Source organism: Centroberyx affinis, unplaced genomic scaffold (assembly GCF_046629955.1).
Source record: "Centroberyx affinis isolate AG114_WGS23_722 - 3 ecotype Tasmania unplaced genomic scaffold, CSIRO-AGI_Caff_v1 ptg001654l_1, whole genome shotgun sequence".
Classification (NCBI taxonomy): Eukaryota; Metazoa; Chordata; class Actinopteri; order Beryciformes; family Berycidae; genus Centroberyx; species Centroberyx affinis.
In genome coordinates, this window is record NW_027280084.1 from 93,365 (window position 1) to 119,004 (window position 25,640).

A 25,640-nucleotide genomic window follows, 5' to 3' on the forward strand; every position below is an offset into this window, starting at 1 on the left:
CATCTCGAAATTCTCCGTTTACAGACTATGCCTATGTACTTTTCTTTATCCTATTAAAGTTATGAATATATTTGGGATTTGATGGTTGTTTTAATTTCTTTTACTGTCTGTAAATTTATATTTAGATGTCCAATTTGAGTTAACCTGCTTGAGTTACTGATAATGTCTATTATGTAAATGGAATTGAGTCTTCTTCCAACCACTGCATAGGAAGATCAAGCTTATAGAAATGTTGCTATGACAGAGTCTAGATAGTGTAACACTTGCAAACTCAAGTAAACCTTGGTGTGACACAACAAACCTAGAATATTCACAATGATAATAATTTAACTGATTTTTTTTCCACTAGCAAACCTTACCATCTAAGTTGCATAATGCAAACATACACTGTTTATATAGGACTTTGTTTGATAAGAGTACCAATATTTATGTCATGACTAAATGTTGTGAGGTGACCCACCTTTGATCCAGTGTAGTTCAGTCCCATGGATTAAATCAATACATGCAGCAGAATGATAATGGCTACAAGTAATACTATCTCTACATTGAGGCAACAGCATGTTGGTTAACTTGCACTATGTGGTCTAGATGTGTGGCTTTAGTCAATATTGTCAGAAATTACTCACACTGTTAGTAACATAATATTGATATATGTGACTCGAAAAACATAATGCTGGTAAAATGTAATAACCAAGGTAAGATGGAGATGGAAAAGTAATTTGAGGGCAATGGACTACAGAGTGATGACAACTAAGACTTATTCAAGAGATGATCCAAGACAAACTGTTATATGTAAAGTAAAGATTTATTTCAAAATACGTTCCATTCTACATGTTAAATACATGTAGACATCATAAATAAGTTAATTTCTTTGGGAGCATTTTCCAGAGAAGTGTCAGTGGTTCTTGAAGAGCAGGAGTTTCTGTAACAGAAGAAACTGCAGTAAGTATCTGCGGCTCAGTGTCTGACAGAAAACAGCATACATCATTATGATGATTACAGCACAGGGTGAAAACTACTTAATTTGTGAAGCACTGGCTCCAGTACAGGTGAAAAAGCTACCAAGTCATCGATGACCGATGTGAACCATCTCACATCGAAAATGCTCTAAATTAAGTTCAAAATAAATCTCCTCACCTGGTTAAGCGAGTAAACCCTTGACATGGACCTGGCTAGCGATGTGTGGCATGAACTTGACTCCCTGTGAGAAACACAAGACAACGTTCAACACAACAAGTGGAGCAACACGAGTGGAGCATAAATCACAAATGCAAAGTTTAGTCTATGATCTAACAAACATTTCTCTCTTTAACTAACGTTAACTTGTTTGATGTTAACCCATGGATGTGTTAGCTGACTCGTCTCGTTATGCTAACCGTTATTACCAACGTTAGCTCAACTTTATCCAGAGTGAATCACTTCACATCGGATGTAAGATTTATACAAATAAAGCAAATGTTCTGTGATTGAATAAATGATAGAGTCATACCTGGACGATGGTTTCCCCGAAGAGCCGAGTCTGCAGCAGCAACAGTCAATCAGAAGCTAGAAACTAGAACCTAGAAAGCTGCACATGAACGCGCTGTTGTCACGGTTGCTACGAGAACGGCACTTGACTCGTTCATGTGGGATAGGCGGGGCCAAGAAAAACACTACTGCGCAGGTGCTGTCGGCCACGGAAGTAGGAGTCGTAGAAACTTTTTCGGCGTATGCGCTGGGTGAGCAACTTTCATTGGAATGAATGGGCCGCCATCTTTGAATGCCTCATCCATAGTTTAATACATCCATGGTACCAGTGTACAAGCCTACAGGTGGCGAGAGCAGGCCAACCTACCCGACTGTATAACTCTTTACAATTAGTGAAAGATCTTAGGGAGGCATGGTAAGCTGTATCAACCACCTGAAGACACTGAAGAAAATGAACAATTAGGCTAATAGGCTAAAAAAAAAAAGTCAACATCGCAATATGAAATTCTGCTATTTGCAAATCACAGAGGCTGCAATTAATTGCTATTGGATGGTCATTGGTGCCAGGTGATGTCAACACCCGCCCTGCATTCAGCCTCGACAAAGCGTAGCAAAACGTTTATTTAAACGGAAACGGTGGTGCGTTGAACACCCTGTTGTGTTACGCAAGCATTGCAACTACGGCAGCGGAGGAGGCCATTCTTTGCGTTCTTTAAATATGTGTTTAATACTACAAAATACGCTCGATGTTACAGTCACTGCCCTTGCCATCCAGAATAGCAGAGAACATCCCAATGGAGTGAAGGGGTTTGTGGAAACTGTGCTTCCTAATTATAGTGATCCAGCATTTGGTCCCATTTGTATTTCAGGATGACAAGGAAAACATTTCAAGTGAAGGATAATCCACTTCTTACCTTCGAGACTGCGTTAGGATCTATATGAGCTAATTATTTTATTATGAGGCCTATCATTATTGCTGATCACTGTTGTTATGATATGATATTGTAATATTTACCATTATATATTTAGAGGAGTAGAGTGGAGTAGAAACGTTTATGAAAGTGTCACTCCACAATGGTACAAACAATAGCAAAAGATACAAACATGTCTTCTAATTAGTTCAGTTGTTGCAGACACCAAGCTGCAGCGGATGCACTTGTAAAGGACTACTGTTGGATCCATTGTGCGCACTGCCTTTTTAATACGACGGGGTTTATATACACGTCGCTGCTGATTGGGTAACACCTCTGACACACCCACCAAACGAGAGACAACGTACCTCAAAGCCCGTTGCAGACCGTTTCACACCGTTTGGAGGAAACATGACGTTCAACCCGGAAACCGTAGCAAAACGGTGCACACCGTATTTAGATTGAACGTTGTACTCTATAGATGGTGACATCACCTCTCAGTGGACTGACTTCATTTCAGGCTATAGTCTACTTTCTAACTCCGGTGCCGGTGAATGTGTGACCTGTTGAGAGTGACACCGGTGACTCTTCCTCGCATCCGTGTGGTGTGCACATAAGTTTGCTCAAGTGCATCTCCATACACAAGTGAGCCTTAACTGTGGTTGAAGTTCAAAGTGTGTGTGTGTGTGTGTGTGTGTGGACATGTCTGTGTGTGTATGGGCACTCAAGACTGGAAATTTAATGTTAGTATGTTATGTTATGTTTGAATGATAGTTCTGATATATTTGAATAAATGTCTCAAAATAGACTGCAAACCTTGAGGCCCTTTTTCTCAAAAACATAGTTTGGTGACATAAAGGGGCATAAATGCCCCTCTTTCCAACATCGTATTAAACTCAAAATGTCTCCAGGGGTCAATGTGACTGAAAATGATAGAGCAGGTCAAGGGCAGTACAGAACATGTATTATACTAGGGTGTGACAGCCAAGAGGAGGCCCGGCTTGCACTAGGTCTACCTAGTTCTGTTATTCTGTTACTCTGACACACCTTTCAGAAAACCATGATTATGCCTGTAGTCAAAGGGGTTCAAGAACAGTAACCATTTTATTTGGACTATGTCATTTTTGACTTTTTTCTCAGAATTCTGACTTTAAACTCAGAACTCAAATTTTTCACATGTGGCCCTAATCCTCTTCCATAAAAACCATCAGAATAATTTGAGAATAACGAGGCAGAAAGTAAAGGATTAAAGCAGGTCAAAGCGTATCAAAGCATGGATTTGATGGTTTTAAGAGCTGAAGGCTTTTTCTAATTGATGATCCTGTAAGTGTGTGTATGCTGACAAAGTGTTAAACTTTTATTCATGTTGTTGTGCAGAGAACACATAGTACATACCTGACCAGAATAGATTGTCACGGGATTCACTCATTTCCTCACTAATTGGGTTCTTCATTTGGCAGGAGATCTTTTTAATCTTGTGCCATTTGTCATCATTGGTGATGTCCTTCAGCTGCGTTGACTCTTCCCAGGCTCCTCCATCTGTCCTCCAGCTGTAGGTGATTGGTTCAGCCTCTGGGCTGCCTCCATCACAACTCAGAGTGCAGCGGGTCGATGAAGAAGTACAAGCCAGTGGCTGAAGGGACACCGTGGGCTTTTGGACTTCGCCTGTTGATGGAAAAAACAGGAGAAAAGTCTAGGGGGGTTTTCCTGAGCTCTTTGACACAGTATCATTTATTTACAGAGACTGAAATAAAAAGCAGGGAGCATGGCAGGTCAACCAGAAGGCAGAGTCTGCTTTGTTAAAAAAATATTTAGCTAGCGGGACGTCCTGGTGAATCAGTGGTCTAAGGCGCATGTAAACGCTACATCTTGGGTTCGAATCCGGCCCAAGACCTTTATCGCATCCCACCTCCCCTCCCCTCTTGTGTTTCCAATAAAAGACAAAAAGCCCAAAAAATAATCGTAATAATAAAAATACATTTGGCCTCGGCTCTCGTCTGAACTTAGAAAAATCCTTAACCCTAGTGTAAAACTACCCACTAACCCTTAACCTATCCTTAAAATTTAAACATTTTCTCAATGCATTGTGTAACTTGACCACACTTTGAAAAAACAAAAACACAACAACACACACTTCAAATTTGTTTCACCAGACAGCATTCATACTTACTGATCACAATAATCTTATATTTCTTGCTCTGGAGTTTGTTGTTGAACTCCACAGAATATACTCCACCATCATTTGTAGCCAAATCGTTGATAACCAACTGTCCAGTCGATGTATCCAGGACTGTGCGGTCTCGAAATTGTCCATAGTAGTCCAAAGATACATCCTTCAACCATTCCACCACCAGATTGAGCCCGTGTTTCCACAGGGTGTTGGTTATGGGTTTGGAAACAGCAGAAGTGTCAGGCTCCAAGACAAGTTTTCCTCCCAATGCATGGTATGATGTTTCATCTTGGGCTACAAGGAGAGAACAATTTATCAGTCAAGTTGAAAATGAGTATACAAGACTTTTCCAGCCTTTCAGTTTTCTGTGTTGGGTGAAACCTGCATTCCTTAGGTTGAGAAAATTCCATGATATTATTTTATTTTTATTTAACCTTTATTTAACCAGGAAGTCCCATTGAGATCAAAAACCTCTTTTTCAAGGGAGACCTGGCCAAGATCAGCAGCAGCACAGATAAGTGCAAATGGTTTCAGACAGACTACAATAAAACCAAATATAGGAACACAATTCAATAAAAGCATAGGAGGCAAAATACAGCATAAACTAACAGAACATTTAAGAAAAACAATAGTCCGCTACACAGTTGAGAACTTTGTTAATTATAAACAGTGACATTCCAATGAATTAGCCTCCAATTCTGTCATTTTGGATTTACAAGCATTAAGCGAGATTAACTTGTTCAGTTTTAAGTCATTCAGGAAAATATTCCAGGCAGAAAGTGCAGAATTCATAAACACCCTTTTTGCAATCTCTGTTGGGTCAGAAAGCATAAAAACAACTTGAGAGCGCAAAGAGTATTTACCAGTACTTTCGTGCAAAATATAAACAGAGATAGGATGGGAGCACGGCAAGAATTGCCTTATGAATTAAGATGTACCAGTGTACAAGCCTACGGGTGGCGAGAGCAGGCCAACCTACCCGACTGTATAACTCTTTACAATTAGTGAAAGATCTTAGGGAGGCATGTAAAGCTGTATCAACCACCTGAAGACACTGAAGAAAATGAACAATTAGGCTAATAGGCTAAAAAAAAAAAATCGACATCGCAATATGAAATTCTGCTATTTGCAAATCACAGAGGCTGCAATTAATTGCTATTGGATGGTCACTGGTGCCAGGTGATGTCAACACCCGCCCTGCATTCAGCGCCGACAAAGCGTAGCAAAACGTTTAGTTAAACGGAAACAGTGGTCCTTTACTTCCAGCTTTCTCCCTGACCAGACGCTCTCTGCTTTGCTCCTTGCCAGCTTATCTATTTTCAGCCATATTTTCCTGTTTTTTCCTGTTTTTCACTGCTGACCAAATATTTTTAAGTATTTTTTTCTGTTGCTGTTCTTTTTGATCTTTTATTTATTTATTTTTTATTGTTACTGTGGGAAAATGCCGATGGTTAAAGTCAATGACTCTTCCTCCTGCTCTGACTGTGCTGGCTGCCTTCGGTTATCACAGCAAATTATTGAACTGGAAGGAAGGATTCTTACTCTTTACCAAATCATCCAGCATGAGCAGCTCATTGACACGCTGTTTGAGTCTTCAGCCCGCATTCCTCATGTAAAAACATCTGGTAAAAGTAAAGACTCCAACAATACGACCCATACTATGGACCTAGCTGACATTCTCCCCTGGGTTGACCCAACTGCAAATAGACTAGCCACGGAGACATCCCCTCCGCCACTCGCTACAGACACCATCTCCGAGCCGCAAGGTGGACTGGCCCCGGAGGCATCCCCACCGCTACTCGCCACAGATATGGGCTATTGGCACAGCAAGGGTGCTAGACCAAAAGTCTCTACTCCTGGTGAGCTGTGGTCGGACGTTGTCCGCTGTAGGGGCAGCGGAGGAAACAACAACAAAAACAAGAGGAAACCCCAATACTCTCCCCAATACACTCCCCGGCCAGGACTGCAACTGGAGAACAGGTACAAAATACTCAGTAAGCCGGATCCAGTGACTGCTAATGCTAATGACGGCACTTCCATGATGCAGCCCAGTACTAGCCGCAGAGCTAATGCTAATGCTAATGCTAATGCTAATGCTAATGCCAGCACTGGTCCCAGTGCTAACAGTAATGCTACCCCCAGGCACTCAACAGCGCCGGCTACCTCCAGGCGGAAAATGCGGCCTGCTAATCAACATGCTAGGCCGAGGGCCAGAAGAAATGTTGCTAATTCCACAGCTGATAAGCCGAGGGCCAGAAGAAATATTGCTAATTCCTCAGCTGATAAGTCAGACACTATTCTGATTGGGGACTCTATAACCAAGCATGTAAGAATGGCAAAGACTGAAAATCTAACTATGGATGACACATCTGTCAGAGAGCTAACAGGGCTGTTGCCAGTCATCCTCTCTCCCCAACAAGTAACATGAGGATTATTATTCACACTGGATCTTTTGACATTCTGCGAGGGAAAACTGGCTCTGAGATCCTGAAAAAAGACTTTTGCCTGCTACTGGAGAAGCTGAGTGACTGTCAATCGCAACATGTATTCATTTCAGGCCCCATTCCAACCTTGAGGAAAGGAATCGAATCCTTCAGCAGACTCCTTGCCCTGAATACATGGCTGACATTGGCGTGCCTCACCCATGGGATAAAGTTTATTGACAATTTCAATATCTTTTGGAACTGTAAAGACCGCTTTATGCCTGATGGGATTCATCCGAGCAGCACTGGTTCCAGATTACTCGGCGCCAATCTACGTCATGCTCTTGGGATGCCACACCAAAACAAGAATGCACAGATAACCGCAAAGGACAAGGACTACACACACAGGCAGACAGCCTGTATCTCTCCCCCCTCACCTGACCCTCGGCTTCACATCACCCAAGGCATTCAGAGGAGGTCTCTGTCCCAATCAGGGATCTAACGCCGCCCCTCCCCCCGTCCACCACACTCACCAATCAAGGAGTTAGTCAAAGCTGCCACGCTGAAGCTCAGTCAAATTGACTCTCCAGCATCCACTCCCTCCCCTGTCTCTCTTCTTAGGTTCACAAGCCAGATGGAGGACTTGGTGAAGTCTGGGATCAAAATGATCCCACTCACCCCCAGCTTGGCCAGGTCACGGGTATTGCCATCACCTATACGCCGTCCACCAATGCCCCCCCGGCGCACCTGTCCCCCCCCAACGCCCCCCCCGGCGCACCGCTATCAGTGTCGGCAGCAACTAGGACACTCTGGGCCTCTGCTGTTCAAGAACTGTTATTCATAAATTATCTGATAGAAAGCTGAGGTCCTGGGAGAGAACAACCTTCCCAAATACAATAGCCACAGTGTCAAGACAAAGATTACATAAGCGGGTCACAGTAAAATCTTCCAATCCTACAAATTTGATTCACATTCCCTGTAAGCCAAGTATCTCAGGCCCTGCTCCAACAAACCTAAAATTAGCCCTATTTAATATCAGGTCCCTGTGTAACAAGTCACTTTTAATCAATGATTTTATAACCTCTTACAAGCTTGATTTTATGTTTTTAACAGAGATCTGGCTGGACACCAAGAATGGGAATGCTATCCTTATTGAATCCACCCCACCAAATTTCATATTTGAGTTTGAAGCACGACAGAACAAAAAAGGAGGGGGTTTGTGCCTTTTTTAGGGATAGGTTCCTTTGTAAGAAGTTATCATTTGGAGAATTCTCATCCTTTGAATATGTGTCGTTTAAAATGGAAATGAAATTCTCTCCATGTATTCTATATTTAGTTATATACAGGCTACCAAAATACTCCCCACATTTCCTTGATGATTTTACTGAGATGCTTTCAATTATCTGCACTGAATTTGACTGTAGTCATTACGGGTGATTTTAATGTACACATAGATAATGTCAGTGACAAACATGCCAAAGAACTTTCAGCCATACTTGACACGTTTGATCTGTCTCAACATGTGAAAGGGCCGACCCATACTAGAGGACACACTCTAGATCTGGTTATTACTAAGGGTGTTAACATTTCAAATGTCACTGTGCTTGATGTTGCTCTATCAGATCATTTCTGTGTATTCTTTGATCTGTCTATTACACCAAAAATCAACATTAGATCTGAAACTGTTAAAAAAAGGTACATTAATGAGAATACCACAACACTTTTTATGGAAGCCTTCAAATCTGAAACTGCCCCAGCTTCAAATCATGTTGATGATCTACTGAATACCTTCAATTCTAAAATTTCAAATGTAATTGATGCCATTGCTCCTGCTAAGGTTAAAATGATCGCTAATAAGCAAAAGGCACCATGGAGTGCCGGAAAGCAGAGCGAAAATGGCGTAAATCAAACCTCCACTTTGAAATCTATAAAGAAAAATGACATATTTACAGTCTGAACTTGAAAAGCGCTAGGCAATCATTTTTCGCTGAGATCATCAACAAGAACAGTAACAATTCACGCATCTTATTTGCTACCGTTGACAGGTTAACTAACCCTCTGGTTCCAATATCCCCAGAACTAGTTTCTACCAGCAAATGTAGCGAGTTTGCATCCTTTTTTAATGACAAGATTCAAGGCATCAGACATGCGATTAACTCCTCAATGCCAAACAAAAAAGCATCATCACTGCAGTCTCCCAGATGTAACTTGGTAGGTATGACACAATTTAATCCCATTGACGATAAAACACTCGAAGAAACTGTGTCAGATCTCAAATCATCCACCTGTTGCCTTGATGTTTTACCCACTAGCTTCCTTCAAACAGTTTTGAGCAGCCTGGCAAAAGAACTAATACTTGTAGTTAACAATTCTCTCCAATCTGGCATTTTTCCAACGGCTTTGAAAACTGCAGTCATTAAGCTGCTCCTAAAGAAGAGCAGTCTTGATGCAACTGTACTGGATAACTATCGACCAATATCAAACTTACCATTTTTAGGTAAAGTTATTGAAAAAGTTGTTCACCAACAACTTAGTAACTTTTTAATGCTGAACAATTGCTTCGATAACTTTCAATCAGGATTTCGGCCCCATCACAGCACTGAGACTGCACTCATAAAGGTACTAAATGACATTCGCCTGAACAATGACTCAGGCAAAGTCTCTGTTTTAGTACTGTTGGATCTTAGTGCTGCCTTTGACACTGTGGACCATACAATTCTATTACAAAGATTAGAAAACTGGGTGGGACTCTCTGGAACTGTCCTTAGGTGGTTCAAGTCATATCTTCAGGACAGAAAGTACTTTGTCTCCATTGGAAACTGTGTGTCCGAGCAGATGGCCATGACCTGCGGGGTTCCACAGGGGTCCATTTTGGGACCTCTCCTGTTCAATCTCTATATGCTTCCGTTAGGCCAAATCCTACAAAATAATAAAGTAGCCTACCATAATTATGCAGATGACATGCAAATCTACATATCACTTACACCAGGTGACTATGGACCTGTTGAAACTCTGTGTCACTGCGTCGAACAAATCAATGACTGGATGCGGCAAGATTTTCTCAAACTAAACAGAGATAAGACCGAGATAATTGTCTTTGGAGCACAGAAAGAAAAACAGAATGTCTGCTCTCACCTTGACTCCCTGTCCCTCATAACTAAGAGTCAAACCAGAAATCTTGGCGTTATCCTGGACTCAGATTTAAATTTCAATAGCCACATCAAATCGGTAACTTCGTCAGCTTACTACCATCTAAAAAATATTGCAAGAGTCAGAGGACTAATGTCCAAACAAGACCTAGAAAGGCTTACCCACGCCTTTATTTCCAGTAGATTGGATTACTGCAATGGTCTGTTCACAGGGCTTTCAAAAAAAGCTCTTCAGCATCTCCAACTTATTCAGAACGCCGCTGCCAGGGTCCTGACGAAAACTAAGAAATATGACCACATTACACCAGTTCTAAAATCCTTACACTGGCTACCAGTCACTCAGAGAATTGATTTCAAAATCTTGCTGCTTGTCTACAAATCACTCTGTGGCTCTGGGCCCAAATACATCTCTGACATGCTTATGCCATATGAACCTTCTAGGAACCTTAGGACATCTGGGGCTGGCCTACTGGCTGTCCCAAGAGTTAGAACAAAACACGGTGAAGCAGCGTTTTGTTATCATGCAACACAGACCTGGAATAACCTCCCAGATGATATTAGACAGGCCCCGACTCTGACCACTTTTAAGTCAAAGCTAAAAACTTTCTTATTTTACATTGCCTACTCTACCCTGTAATGGCTAAAAATGTATCTTTTCAGCTCAGCTTTTAAATAACCTTAATTTTAACTCTTTCTGTTCAGGATCCCAACAGAGCTGACACGGGCAAGTACGAATTTTCATTTGTCTTGTCCAGGTAATGCTTACTTGCGCATGAGTGAACACTATATGTGGGGGGGACAGAGCTTTACCCTGTATGATTCTCATCCATCTCTGGATGGTGAGGTTTTTGACCAAGAGGAGAATCTATGATTCTCGTCTGCCTTAGGCAGTGAAATCTGACGTAAATATCAGATCAAGAGTAGAATCAGGAAGGACAGGGGAAAAGAAAATTACAGAAAAACATATGGGTTCACTCACAATGTGCATCTAAAAGTGGGAGTATTTGTTGTATTTGTTGTGTTCTTTCATCTTTCTATCTCATTTGATTTGAACTGCACTAGTTTACTTTTAAGTCTTTTATCTTTTGTATCTCTTGTCTGTACTTTTGCACTTTTTAATTGTAAATCTTTTACCTTTACTGTATTTTTATCACCCTGTAAAGCACTTTGAATTGCCCCAGTGTATGAAATGTGCTATACAAATAAAGCTGCCTTGCCTTGCCTTGCCTTTGAACACCCTGTTGTGTTACGCAAGCGTTGCAACTACGGCAGCGGAGGAGGCCATTCTTTGCGTTCTTTAAATATGTGTTTAATACTACAAAATACGCTCAATGTTACAGTCACTGCCCTTGCCGTCCAGAATAGCAGAGAACAGTGGAGTAGAAACGTTTATGAAAGTGTCACTCCACAATGGTACAAACAATAGCAAAAGATACAAACATGTCTTCTAATTAGTTCAGTTGTTGCAGACACCAAGCTGCAGCGGACGCATTTGTAAAGGACTACTGTTGGATCCATTGTGCGCACTGCCTTTTTAATAAGACGGGGTTTATATACACGTTGCTGCTGATTGGGTAACACCTCTGACACACCCACCAAACGAGAGACAACGTACCTCAAAGCCCGTTTCACACCGTTTCGAGGAAACATACATTCAACCCGGAAACCGTAGCAAAACGGTGCACACCGTATTTAGATAGAACGTGCCCCTGTTGTACTCTATAGAAGGTGACATCACCTCTCAGTGGACTGACTTCATTTCAGGCTATAGTCTACTTTCTAACTCCGGTGCCGGTGAATGTGTGACCTGTTGAGAGTGACACCGGTGACTCTTCCTCGCATCCGTGTGGTGTGCACATAAGTTTGCTCAAGTGCATCTCCATACACAAGTGAGCCTTAACTGCGGTTGAAGTTCAAAGTGTGTGTGTGTGTGTGTGTGTGTGTGTGTGTGTGTGGACATGTCTGTGTGTGTATGGGCACTCAAGACTGGAAATTTAATGTTAGTATGTTATGTTATGTTTGAATGATAACTCTAATATATTTGAATAAATGTCTCAAAATAGACTGCAAACTTTGAGGCCCTTTTTCTCAAAAACATAGTTTGGTGACATAAAGGGGCATAAATGCCCCTCTTTCCAACATTGTATTAAACTCAAAATGTCTCCAGGGGTCAATGTGACTGAAAATGATAGAGCAGGTCAAGGGCAGTACAGAACATGTATTATACTAGGGTGTGACAGCCAAGAGGAGGCCCGGCTTGCACTAGGTCTACCTAGTTCTGTTATTCTGTTACTCTGACACACCTTTCAGAAAACCATGATTATGCCTGTAGTCAAAGGGGTTCAAGAACAGTAACCATTTTATTTTGACGATGTCATTTTTGACTTTTTTCTCAGAATTCTGACTTTAAACTCAGAATTCTGACTTTAAACTCAGAACTCAAATTTTTCACATGTGGCCCTAATCCTCTTCCATAAAAACCATCAGAATAATTTGAGAATAACGAGGCAGAAAGTAAAGGATTAAAGTAGGTCAAAGCGTATCAAAGCATGGATTTGATGGTTTTAAGAGCTGAAGGCTTTTTCTAATTGATGATCCTGTAAGTGTGTGTATGCTGACAAAGTGTTATACTTTTATTCATGTTGTTGTGCAGAGAACACATAGTACATACCTGACCAGAATAGATTGTCACGGGATTCACTCATTTCCTCACTAACTGGGTTCTTCATTTGGCAGGAGATCTTTTTAATCTTGTGCCATTTGTCATCATTGGTGATGTCCTTCAGCTGCGTTGACTCTTCCCAGGCTCCTCCATCTGTCCTCCAGCTGTAGGTGATTGGTTCAGCCTCTGGGCTGCCTCCATCACAACTCAGAGTGCAGCGGGTTGATGAAGAAGTACAAGCCAGTGGCCGAAGGGACACCGTGGGCTTTTGGACTTCGCCTGTTGATGGAAAAAACAGGAGAAAAGTCTAGGTCATTCTAGTTATTCAGCTTCTTTCCCTAACCCTACGTTCTGAACGAACATGGAAAAGAATTAAGAGGCAGTGTGAATGCATGTAAAGTCAATGGAAGGAGGTAAATGGAGCAAGATGGATGCAACTTTACTCATGCTCACAGTTGCACAAGTTACATTTTTTTTATACTGAAAACTTAAAAGGAACCGCTATACAGTCCTGTGCAAAAGTCTTAGGCACCCTAGATTTTTAATATAAATTTTGTCTTAGATGTTTATTTATGTTTTCTGCATAAGTGTGTCAGTAGATTGCGCTTTATAGTACATTTTTTTAATACTTAGAAACTTTTCATTTCATTATTTTTGAAAGTATCTTCGCTCAATGCACTTTTTTTGCATGTGCCCAAGACTTTCGTACAGCACCGTCCATTTTCCATATCCCAGTTGTTTATGTTTGTGTGTATGTTTTATGTTTGGATTGCACAATAAGTTGGAATGCAAAAGTTGTGCAGCATCAAACTTGCCGAAGTACAGCAGCTCTACAACAATACCTCACCTTTACATTTTGTCTTGAAAATAGAGTCTTGGGGGGTTTCCCTGAGCTCTTTGACACAGTATCATTTATTTAGAGACTGAAATAAAAAGCAGGGAGCATGGCAGGTCAACCAGAAGGCAGAGTCTGCTTTGTTAAAAAAATATTTAGCTAGCGGGACGTCCTGGTGAATCAGTGGTCTAAGGCACATGTAAACGCTACATCTTGGGTTCGAATCCGGCCCAAGACCTTTATCGCATCCCACCTCCCCTCCCCCCTTGTGTTTCCAATAAAAGACAAAAAGCCCAAAAAATAATCGTAATAATAAAAATACATTTGGCCTCGGCTCTCGTCTGAACTTAGAAAAATCCTTAACCCTAGTGTAAAACTACCCACTAACCCTTAACCTATCCTTAAAATTTAAACATTTTCTCAATGCATTGTGTAACTTGACCACACTTTGAAAAAACAAAAACACAACAACACACACTTCAAATTTGTTTCACCGGACAGCATTCATACTTACTGATCACAATAATCTTATATTTCTTGCTCTGGAGTTTGTTGTTGAACTCCACAGAATATACTCCACCATCATTTGTAGCCAAATCATTGATAACCAACTGTCCAGTCGATGTATCCAGGACTGTGCGGGCTCGAAATTGTCCATAGTAGTCCAAAGATACATCCTTCAACCATTCCACCACCAGATTGAGCCCATGTTTCCACAGGATGTTGTTTATGGGTTTGGAAACAGTAGAAGTGTCAGGCTCCAAGACAAGTTTTCCTCCCAATGCATGGTATGATGTTTCCTCTTGGGCTACAAGGAGAGAACAATTAATCAATCAAGTTGAAAATGAGTATACAAGACTTTTCCAGCCTTTCAGTTTTCTGTGTTGGGTGAGTCCCATTGAGATCAAAAACCTCTTTTTCAAGGGAGACCTGGCCAAGATCAGCAGCAGCACAGACAAGAGCAAATGGTTTCAGACAGAGTACAATAAAACCAAATATAGGAACACACTTCAATAAAAGCATAGTAGGCAAAATACAGCATAAACTAACAGAACATTTAAGAAGAAGAATAGTCCGCTACACAGTTGAGAACTTTGTTAATTAAAACAGTGACATTCCAATGAATTAGCCTCCAATTCTGTCATTTTGGATTTACAAGCATTAAGCGAGATTAACTTGTTGAGTTTTAAGTCATTCAGGAAAATATTCCAGGCAGAAAGCACAGAATTCATAAACACCCTTTTTCCAATCTCTGTACGTACATTTGGGTCAGAAAGCACAAAAACATCTTGAGAGCGCAAAGAGTATTTACCAGTACTTTCGCGCAAAATATAAACAGAGATAGGATGGGAGCATGGCAAGAATTGCCTTATGAATTAAGATGTACCAGTGTACAAGCCTACAGGTGGCGAGATCAGGCCAACCTACCCGACTGTATAACTCTTTACAATTAGTGAAAGATCTTAGGGAGGCATGGTAAGCTGTATCAACCACCTGAAGACACTGAAGAAAATGAACAAAATAAACGATCAAAAAAAAAATCGACATCGCAATATGAAATTCTGCAATTTACAAATCACAGAGGCTGCAATTAATTGCTATTGACTGGTCATTGGTGCCAGGTGATGTCAACACCTGTTGTACTCTATAGAAGGTGACATCACCTGGCACCAATGACCAGCCAATTGTAGATGGCCAGTTCAGTACCCTACTTTTCACCATTAGATGTCAGGCTTCTCCACAGATTTGGGTTTGGGGTTCAGTTACTCTTTAAAGTCAAGTGTGTCCATGTCTTTATAGGGTTGTAATTCTGAAAATGTGCAACCTCTTGTATGAGTCCCAGTAAAGAGTGGTAACTGCCTGCTGTTTGCGCGATAGGCTGGAAATATGATTTTTGAGATAGATGCTTTGCCTCTGCATTATAGGCTATGTAAGACTTATCCATGACTAGTTTATAATACATTTTGAGTATCAGTTAAGAAACACTGAGTCAGTGTTTTTGTTGTAGGCCTACACAAATTACACACACTGATTAAAGATGGCTAAACATTTAGAGCATGGTTTCAAGTTAATATTATACAGTCAAGCTGCTATATTTGACAGAAAAAAACATTAAATTGATAAATGTACTGTGATATTATAAAGCCATATATGCCCTACAGTATGTGTATTGTGGTACACAGGTGAAGTAAGGGTGGTTTTTCATAATAGGCTATGGAAAGAGCAACATATTCAATTCCAATTGGTTGAAAAATAACTTTTGAGCAGTGTGTCCAATGCTCTTCTCTATTTTGTATTGACAAAGAATTTCATGCATAAATTAATGCTGGATTAACACCTGGAAATATGATTCATTGCAGTTTTCCCCTGTTATAATGTTACAGTATTAGTAGTTTAGCCTCATTTTGTTATAAAGGTTATATTAGTTACAATACGTTTAGGTGCAGGTGACTGGAATTTTATGGTAAGTTGCTACGACGTCGCAAAGGGACGTGGTAACAATGGGCCTCATTCACGAAACGTGCGTACGATCAGATTTGATCTTAAAGTGTACTTACGAACGTTTCCACGAACATTTCGGCATTCATCATTTTTTTTCTTACCTGAATTTGTTCTTTGGTACGATCAAAATCTACGTGTGCTTCGAAACATGCGTGGGGCATTACGCATGGAGTGGTTTCTACTTAAAATGCCTTATTCTTTAAGCAAAATCTATTAAAGCAGTCCCAGACCTCATATCAACAACAAAATGTGTTTCAGTCCATTTGTAAGCCTAGTGATAATAACCATATTAACAAAGCTATAGGCCGATATGAACAAATTCATGTGCAATTATATTCAATTGGAAAACTGAGTGATTAAAGTGATTAATAATTATAGTGTATATATATATTATCATACATATATCATTATATTATTTATTGATCAATAAAGTTCTATCTTATCTTACCACAGGGGCAATAGACTGTGCGCATCAAAGCACCGTCTCCAAACGCTTTCCTCTATTTAAATCGAACAATAACACACCATAAACATCCAATTAATTTGTGACGCCAACCTAAACCTCCTACATGTGGTTTCCAGCTGTCCAGGAGGGATCCGCCACTCGGTGGTGCTGCAGAACAGCAGGGTGCCGTGCGTCTTGAGCAGGTGCTGCTGGAGACGCACGCCGCATATTGGACTGAATGGAAGTTAAATTAACCAGAGTCTCAAGACTAACTAGTTTGTCTTTAAGTGATAGAGGTTATGCCTTGACCACATGGCTAATGACACACCTGATAAACCTTCAGACCCCTCAGCAGCGATCATATAATTATCATACGTGCACTCGCTCCGCCACAGAGCGAGCGCAGCATACTGAGCTGGAAGGATGCTTGGACACCGCAGGAAGAAAGCTCCTGTCAAGAGTTACAGTCAAAAGCAGCAATATTATTATAAAGCCTAAAGTCTGAGCTTACCATCAGTACAGATGCTGCTTGAATTAAACCAGTGTCCAACTCCGCTGATGACTGGACACCTGACAGCACAGTCTCCATATTATTTCTCCAATCATTTTGGCAGCGCCCTGCCGTCCGCCTGGAGCTAATAAACTGCATCTATTTGGAATTAGACTATCGCCCTCGCTTTTAGATTCTAACTGTAAGTCAAACCGTTTCTTTTTAATTTAATTCAAGGTGTGTTTCTGATGCAGCATTGACAGCATCAGTAATTTCTTGCCATGTTTTCTTTCTCAGATGCTGTCACTCCACCGCTTACACTTTTAAAAAAGTATATAGCCTATATTTTTTTTCTCTCACTCCCGACAACACTTCTATTTCAGAGTCTGAATTTTTCTTCTTGGGTCGGTTCTCCACTCCAGTAATGCTTTCCATTTGCGCACGACCCTTCAGACAGCAGGCGTTTTATGGAGTTGCCAGGGCGTCTAACTATGCTAATCAGCATCAACAGGCACGCGCATCCAATTAAGGAACAAGTGGCATTCATCATCAGATACACCTGGAATACGCAAAAATCGAGACTCTGCGCATGCTTCATGAATCCCACGTTGGATTTGCGTAGGCATGTTTCTTAAGAACAAAAGTAAGAACAATTTAAGAAAAGTTTCGTGAATCAGGCCCAATGTCTCCAAAAGGTGTAATGTTACGTCTAAAATGACGTGCTGGCGAGTACACTCTGGAATTGCAAGTGAATTATTTATCCTATGTGTTTTCTTATGGACTGTGTGATCTGTCTTCTGTATGTGTCATTTATGCCTGCTGTGGAATCTGTTTCTTCTATGCGCACGTGACCAACCCAATTTCTCCCTTGGGGGATTAATAAAGTTTATCTACATCTACAGCGACTCTGTGTTAGTAGGGAACGCTTCTCAGAATTAAACTAATACACATAAAAGCTGTCACTTTTGCAGCAACACATCCACATTACATAACGTCAGCAGTTTTCTATTGTTATTATAAGCGTTACTATAACAAGTAAAGAAGGGAAAAATGGCGTTTTGAAGGAAAACGAACCGGGGCGTTTCCAAGTGTAACGTTAACCAAGCTTACCTACTACGGAGCCCAACAGCGAAAGTGTCAGGAGGCAGAAACACACACGTCTGTCCATTTCCACAGGTTAATATGAGCTCAAAACCAACAACTTCATATGAAAAAAGATGTTAGTTCATCTTGCCTTGTTGGCATGTATAAGAAATGAGCTTTGTCCCCTCCCTTATTGTTCCTTTTCTGGAACGAAACTGAAAGAAAAGTTTCAGAGGGATCTCTCTCTCTCTCTCTCTCTCTCTCTCTCTCTCTCTCTCTCTCTCTCTCTTCTCTCTCTCTCTCTCTCTCTCATTAACACAAGAGATAAAAAGTTTAATTTCACTGGTAAACAAGATTCAAGTTGCATGGAGGAGTGTATTTACTTGTGTATTAGCCTACTTTTTTGTCATTTTGAGGCAACCAAGTAGCCTACTATTTTTGGCTATAAAAGAAAATTATTTTTGCTGACTACTTTATGACAGGCAATTGTTGGACTGTGGCCACGTGAAACATATTACTTGACTTTAATTTCAAATAAAAGACTTTTTGTTTTTTTTACTTTTATTACTTATTTTTTACTTTTTACTTTTTTTTTTACTTTTTTTGCAGCATGTTTTGCAGTCATATAATTTTGTATTATATGACATTTCAGATGTAGATATGGTCTCTTTTACAAAGTAGTTTGAACTGCTACTATCTAGTACTAAAAGCAGTTTGCGTGAGTAACTTTAGTCGACAAAACTATATTTGTCTTTAGGGGAAGCTTTGCTGTTGTTCAAGACTAGACTAGACTTTTAAACTATAGCTTCCCCAACACTGCAGGAGCCTGTAGCTTTATGTGAAGCACACAAAAAAAGTATGGCATCATGTTATTGTAAGGTGTGCAGAGTAAAAGTGTCAACCAAAAGGCAGATTAAATTAAAATATAATTAAATGTAAATGAGCTCTGTGGGGAAAGTAATAGGATAAAGCAAAAAACAATAGAATATGAATGAGAACAGAGCTAATGGGGGTATTTAAACACAACACAACTGACAATTCCTATTCTGGATAAATATAAAATACTAAAATATGAAATATATGCAGTAGGCCTATGAAAATAATGAAAATCATAAAAATATCAAGATATATGCAATTCATGAGAATATGAATATGAGAATATGAGAAAAGAGTAATTGGAAATTATAGAAAATTCTGACTTTCCCTGTCATATTTACCCTCTTGTTCATATTGTTCATGCATGCTCAATTTATTATTCTCACATGAATTAAGGGGTGAAATAATGTCAATTCATGAAAATGTAAGGCTATTTTAAAAGATTACTGGTTCGTAGAGGGCTAACACTGATAGACAAACACTCACATTCATGAAGAGGTAATATATCACCATGCAACTCAGCTGAGCCACCACAGCGCCGCTATCATACTGAATGCTAAACATACTATTCAACACCTAGTGAGATGGGTAGGTAAAGCTCCTAACTGACTGGAAAATGTCACTAATAAACCCATATTATTTCGCTGTTGAGAGAAGTGGCAAATGGGAGTTTGTGTGTATCCACCAATTATTGTAGAAGATAATGTATTTTTCTATATCAGATCTCACCAAGTAAAGTCAGTAGTTTTAAAGTAGGCCTATGATACAGGAGTTGTGAATCAGGGGGCATTACACCTTTATACCCCCTCATGAGCATTTCTATTTCAAAATAATACAATAATACATTTTATTCATTCTGGCTCACTTATCTAGAGACATTAACAATGACATCAACAGTAGGATAAGCTTAAATTCCTGGATCACCAACATTACAAGTGAGGAGGTACAGGGTCACAGCACCCAGACATCACAGAGGCTGCGCAGACATAACACACTGTGGCTGCCATGTTGGAGGTCCTTAGTTCTTGAGTAACTGTTGTGAACAGCTGATTGTAACTTGTGACTTGGCTGTTTAAACAGAATTGAATAGACATGGTTAATTTGAACTGATCAATTTTGTGTTTAGATAATGTCAGCTTGTTAACTGGCAAACCATATTGTCAGCTTGTTAACACATATGATTTGCACACTAGGTAATATATCTAATGGAAGCTAGCATTAGCAGAGAGTGTTTTGGAGTAGACTACATGGTTAAAGACAAGACACAGTGTCACAGTAACCAAAATTTTGAAACAAATCAGTTAATTCACTTTTACTTTCCTGCATTCCTGCCTACATTATCAGTATGGGACTGAATGGGACATTTAGCCCATCAGCGAGAGGCCACCTCTTCGTCAAAGATGCCCTCTAGAGGCCATCTCACAAAGTGACATCTCACTAAGCATTACCTGACTGAGTGACTGACTGACTGAATGCATGATCTGAATTTGCTTCGTGAAAGAGTTGATGTCCAAATCTTAGTCTTAATTTATTTTCTCAGCTCTTCCCTTTGAAAAAACACCACACAGGGGAACATTTATACAGGTAGGCCCAACCAAAATGTACAATTCACTAGCAAGGACCACACCATCAACAAGATGTATTTAAATGATTTACTGGAGGACGATGATGAGCGTAGTTCTGGTAGTCGTATGCGTTGTGGAGAGGCTTCTTGGGGAATCCGCCGCAGCGCCCGGGCAATGACGGACCCCCTCAGGACCCTATAAGAAGGAGGAAGGAGAGGGAGAACAGGAAGAAAGAATAGGGTGGGGCGCAGAATACGAGAGCGAAAGGGGAAGAGAAGGTTAGGATGGTATTTAAGGGGTGCCGGAAGAGGTGCGGTTGAGGTGTGGTCCTGCTCCTGAAACTCGCTAGGTAAGCTTCAATTCACTAGCAAGGACCACACAATCAACAAGATGTATTTAAATGATTTATTGGAGGACGATGATGAGCGTAGTTCTGGTAGTCGTATGCGTTGTGGGGAGGCTTCTTGGGGAATCCGCCGCAGCGCCCGGGCAATGACGGACCCCCAAAAACCTCCAGTTACTTAAGGAGATGAGATTGGGCGGATCTGAGATCTTTGAGATCTGAACGGATGTAGCGGTGATATGTTTGGGAAGACCAGCGGCCCATGAGTTGAATGAAGTGTTCTGGGACGCCGTTGCGGGAGGCTGAAGTGGCAGCTCCGATCCTGTGTCCGGAGTAGTGAACGGGAGAAATGGCGGACAAGGAGAGTACGTGGCGGAGGTGATGGTGGAACCAGAATCGAGTAGCCACTTGTCCGGATTTGGAGATGAAGAGAGGATCTGAAGGTGTTGTGTTCTGGGATTTCCGGAACGCGGAGTAGTCTGCGAGAGTCTGGAAGGGATTCAGTGGCGATTGGGCTTGGAAGTAGAAGATGGGTGTAGGCTGACCGGATTGATTGGTTTTGGTTTGTTTTAGGTAGAATACCATGGTGTCTTCTGAAAAATGAGACAAGTCTGAAATGCAAGCGTGGTGGCGTGGGTCAAAGTGGACGGTTGAGGTGGTGAATTCGGAGCATCTGAGGAAACCGAAGAAAGCGAGTAGGAACATGGCTTCTAGGGTTTGAGCTACATGGGGAGTGCCGTATCTGGAGCGGATGGTGTGGATGCAGGCTGACAGTAAGTCGGCAGCAAGAGGAAGGCGGCGAGGATTTTTTGCTGGCTCTTGACGTAGGAGTCCTTTGAGGAGTGAAGTTATCTGAGGATGGCTGGAGGCTAGGCTTGGACTGCCGGTTATGAGTTTGGAGAAGAAGCTGATGCCGCTAAGATAAACTTTGATGGTGTGTGTTTTGATGGCCATCACGGAATGGGCGTAGGTAATGAAACTAGTCAGGGTGATGAGATCGAATGACGGGAAGGTTATATTATGCTGGACGTGAAAGTAGCGGAAACGTTTCCAAGCTGTCCAGTAGGATGATAGGGTTGTGGGTGATAGGCTGTTGATGATGGAGTTCTGGGATTCGACGATCAGGGGTATTAGGACAGGATTTACAAGTTGAAAGTCAGTGCTGAATATGGAGGAACCGGCGTTGGGAAGGGATCTGCATGAGGTGCCAAGCTTCTGAACTTCTGAAACGAGAAACGAGAAAGAGAGTCAGCGATGGCATTGGAATGGCTGGGAACGTGAGCTGCCAATGTATTGGTGACTAACGGAGTGCCAGACAAGGCGGCGCATGAACGGCATGATGGATGGAGAGTTGGAGCGTCCTTTGTTGATTATGTCAATGACTGCGAGGTTGTCTGAGTAAATGAGGATGGCCTTGCGGGACCATTCATGACCCCACAGAATAGCAGCGGCTATTATGGGGTAGATCTCGAAGAGAGTGGAGGAAGCGACCTGGCATTCGTTTGCGAGCTCTGGGGGCCATTCTGTTGCGAACCATCTTCCGTTGTAGAAACCCTCAAAACCAGCAGAAGGAGTGGCATCCGTGTACAGATTGATGTCATGCGGGTGAGTCAGATGGTCATCATAAAAGAAGGTGATCCCATTCCAGTTGGCGAGGAGGTTGAGCCACAGACGGAGTTCGGCGCGGCTTGGACTGTCCAGGGAGATGGAGGTCAAGAGAGATGGGGCGGAAGAAGCGATGGATAGCAGGTGAGAGATAAAGGCCCGCCCTTGAGGAATGATGCGAAGGGCGAAGTTGAGATGGCCTAGGAGGGAGAGAAGTTGGCATTTGGAGCAGCACGGGGCAAGCAGGAAATTGGAGATCAGAAGGCTGATTCGATTAAGCTTTTCGACTGGGAGAGAAGCCTGAAATAGGATTGTGTCGAGAGTGATTCCGAGGAACTCAAGGGATGTGGAGGGGCCCTCTGTTTTCTCTGCAGAAAGGGGAACCCCGAGGTCTGAGAAAACTGAAGTCAGAGTGACCAGGCCAGAAGCGGGTGGCGATGAGGGAGGGGAAATGATAAGGAAATTGTCCAAGAGATGGACGAGGAACGGAATTTTATGGTTGTTGGACAGGATCCAGCAGAGGGCTTCGGACAGGGTGTCGAAGATTTTGGGGCTGCTTTTGCACCCAAAAGTGAGCCTGACCGCAAAGTAGTATGCACCTCGCCAGCAGACACCGAAGAACCACCAGAAGTCGGGGTGAATAGGGAGAACCTTGAAGGCACTGGTGATGTCCGCTTTCGAGAGCCACGACCCTTTGCCGGCGAGTTTAATGAGGGCAATGGCATGGTTGATGGTGGCGTAGTTAAGGGAGAAGTCCTCGCTCGGAATCAAGCTATTGATGCTAGGGATGGAACTGCCGTGGGGTGCTGAAAGATCGATGATGATGCGTTTCTTTCCGGAGTATTTCCTGGTTCCGATACCGAGGGGGCTGATGCGGAAGTTAGGAAAGGGAGGATGAGCAAATGGGCCGATCATGAAGCCTTCTTTAACTTCCTTGGCGAGCAGGCTATTGACTAACTCTGGCTCGTTTGAGGCCGACAGAAGATTTTTGGCCTCGAAAGAAATGGAAGGTTGTGCGGAAATTCCGGGGTGGAAACCTTCTTTAAATCCGTTTAGGAGGAACTTGATGAAAGCTAGATCGGGGTGGTTGCGAAGAGCTGCTGCCAAGCTTCTGCGGAGTGGGGTTGTGCGGGCATGCAGGGCGGGTGTGGCCACCGCCGCAGAAGGAGCAGACGTGGAGGAAGCGGCACTGGGACATGTTGCAACCAGCATCGTTGAAGTTGTTGCATATGGTGCGACCTCCTTGGTGCATGACGGGCCTGCCTTTTTTATCGATGCCCTTGGTTATGGGGAAGGTGACGGATGGGGCAGATGAAACTGGCTTTGGAGGTATGGGTGCTGGTGGGGCCGCTGATGACAATTGAGAGAACACTGAAGCTCTAGTTCGGTTTTGATGTGGCTCGGTGCGAGCGGGGATGGAGCAGGAAGAGGCTGGGTGAGATGGGGCTCCACAAAGGGGGCATGTAAGGGCTGTACGGGCCGCGAAGATACAACAGTAGGTTTCTGTGTCGAGAACGCCCCAGTATGTGGCCTCGTTGAACTGTTGAAGGTGGGCGGCAGCTTCGGAGGCGAAGTGGATGTGGTACTGGTAGAAACCGTTGCCTCCGAAACGGAGGGCCAGATTAAGGACGGTGGCCATGTAGTCGTCAAGTTCCTGGCGGCGGGTGGGAAATTGAGAGCAAAGAACGTCTCTGTAGAGAGAGAAGGCATATGCGAACTCGGCGGGTGTAAGTTCTCTGGAACGGGCGGGTGTTCCCTCTTTCAGGCGGAGAAGGGTGCCTTCGTGTCCTTCAAGGAATCTATCGACGGGTGGTTGGTGGAGGGAAGGCATGAGAAGGCGTGCAAGATCTATGTAATTACCATCGATGATTTTTTTACGTAGATTAGCGGGAACTGGAGAAGGACGGGAGGCGAAAGTGTAAGGAGGACGAATGGGAGGATTAGCTGTAGACAGGGTGAAGTTGACGGTTGCCTGCTGGGCTGGAATGGGTTGGGAGAGAAGACCGGAGTTAGGTGCAGCAGGAACTTGCTGCAGCGAGAGCTGTGGAGGAAAGCTGGGTGCCGGCATCCCGGTGCCAGAAGCCCCGGCTAGAGTGAGCTGCTGTGATTGCTGGAAGTAGGCAGCAGGGGGCGCCGGCATCCCGGTGCCAGAATCCCCGGCTAGAGCGAGCTGCTGCGGTTGCTGGAAGTAGGCGGCAGGGGGCGCCAGCATCCCGGTGCCGGAAGCCCCAGCTAGCGTAAGCTGTTGCAAATGCTGGAACTGGATGGCGGGGGGTGCTGTGTCATTTGCCCTGGATGGTGTAGGCTGCCGGTCCTGGTGATGAGAACCTAGATGGGAGGTGGAGGGTCCTGGAACTCCGGTGTGAGGCACTCCAACTGACGTGGCTGATTGTGCGAGGTATTGACGGAAGGTGGTTGCTGAAACCCTGGTGTAATGTGATCTTGCTGATGACCCGATTTGTTGCTGCACTTTTTGCTGCCTTCAAGCTGGAAGGCTGACGTTGTGACGTGTCATTGGGGTGCGCGTGATGACGTCACCCGGAAGAGCGCTGGTGTTGACAGAGTGGTGGGCACGGCAGGCAGACATGAGGTTGTTGAATAGTTTTGCTTTGTTGTCCATGCGATGAAATGGAATTCCTTTATCCTTTAGAGTTTTTTGGAGGGTGGCAACGGTCCAGTCGGAGATCTTTGATGAAGGCTGGCCGATGGGGTACCTCGCTGGAGCGTGGTGACGCTGCGACCGGCTGCGAGTTGTGAGGCCGACATGAGCGGAACGATGACGGGGGGCTGGAGTTATCCTCGAGGGTGAAGGAGTTGGAGAACTGCGGCGACGGCGATGGATTGGCCTTGAATCGCCTCGTCCTCTTTTTCCTGAGGAAGGAGGTGGGCTGGGAGACGCGGAGGATTCGTCAGGTGAACTGTAGTAGTCTCATATGTTGAGGAGAGATGAACCGGGCGGGATGTGGACCATGGAAGGGACTGAACTAGGCGAGCTCGCCCGCGACCTGGCCAGCTTTCGGGCCGTAGTAAGCGGGGTTTCAGGCACCGTGGCGACGGGGAAGTTGTCGGCTTCTGCTGCCCGTGCTGATGGCGTGGGCTGGAGGGAGCTTTGGG

At 43.0% G+C, this 25,640-nt stretch overlaps 2 protein-coding genes across 3 annotated transcripts in view; both read right to left on the minus strand.

The window, feature by feature from the left end:
* Positions 1 to 18,315, minus strand: part of LOC139651403 (sialoadhesin-like) — a 31,979-nt gene extending 13,664 nt beyond the window's left edge. For both annotated transcript variants that reach the window (XM_071528300.1, XM_071528301.1), the window contains exons 1-5: positions 18,165 to 18,315; positions 14,132 to 14,425; positions 12,792 to 13,061; positions 4,549 to 4,842; positions 3,774 to 4,043 (exon numbers count right to left, since the gene is read on the minus strand). In XM_071528300.1, coding sequence (XP_071384401.1) covers positions 3,774 to 4,043; positions 4,549 to 4,842; positions 12,792 to 13,061; positions 14,132 to 14,425; positions 18,165 to 18,222 — 1,186 coding nt within the window. In that variant the 5' untranslated portion in view covers positions 18,223 to 18,315. The remainder of the gene's footprint in view (positions 1 to 3,773; positions 4,044 to 4,548; positions 4,843 to 12,791; positions 13,062 to 14,131; positions 14,426 to 18,164) is intronic.
* Positions 18,316 to 20,549: 2,234 nt separating this feature from the next.
* On the minus strand, positions 20,550 to 25,146 carry LOC139651398 (uncharacterized). Its single transcript, XM_071528294.1, is given in 7 exon segments — positions 20,550 to 20,560; positions 20,670 to 20,773; positions 21,100 to 22,028; positions 22,085 to 22,208; positions 22,210 to 23,519; positions 23,665 to 24,854; positions 25,065 to 25,146. Coding segments are annotated over 7 exon segments (3,750 nt in total).
* Between the last annotated feature and the right edge of the window lie 494 nt (positions 25,147 to 25,640).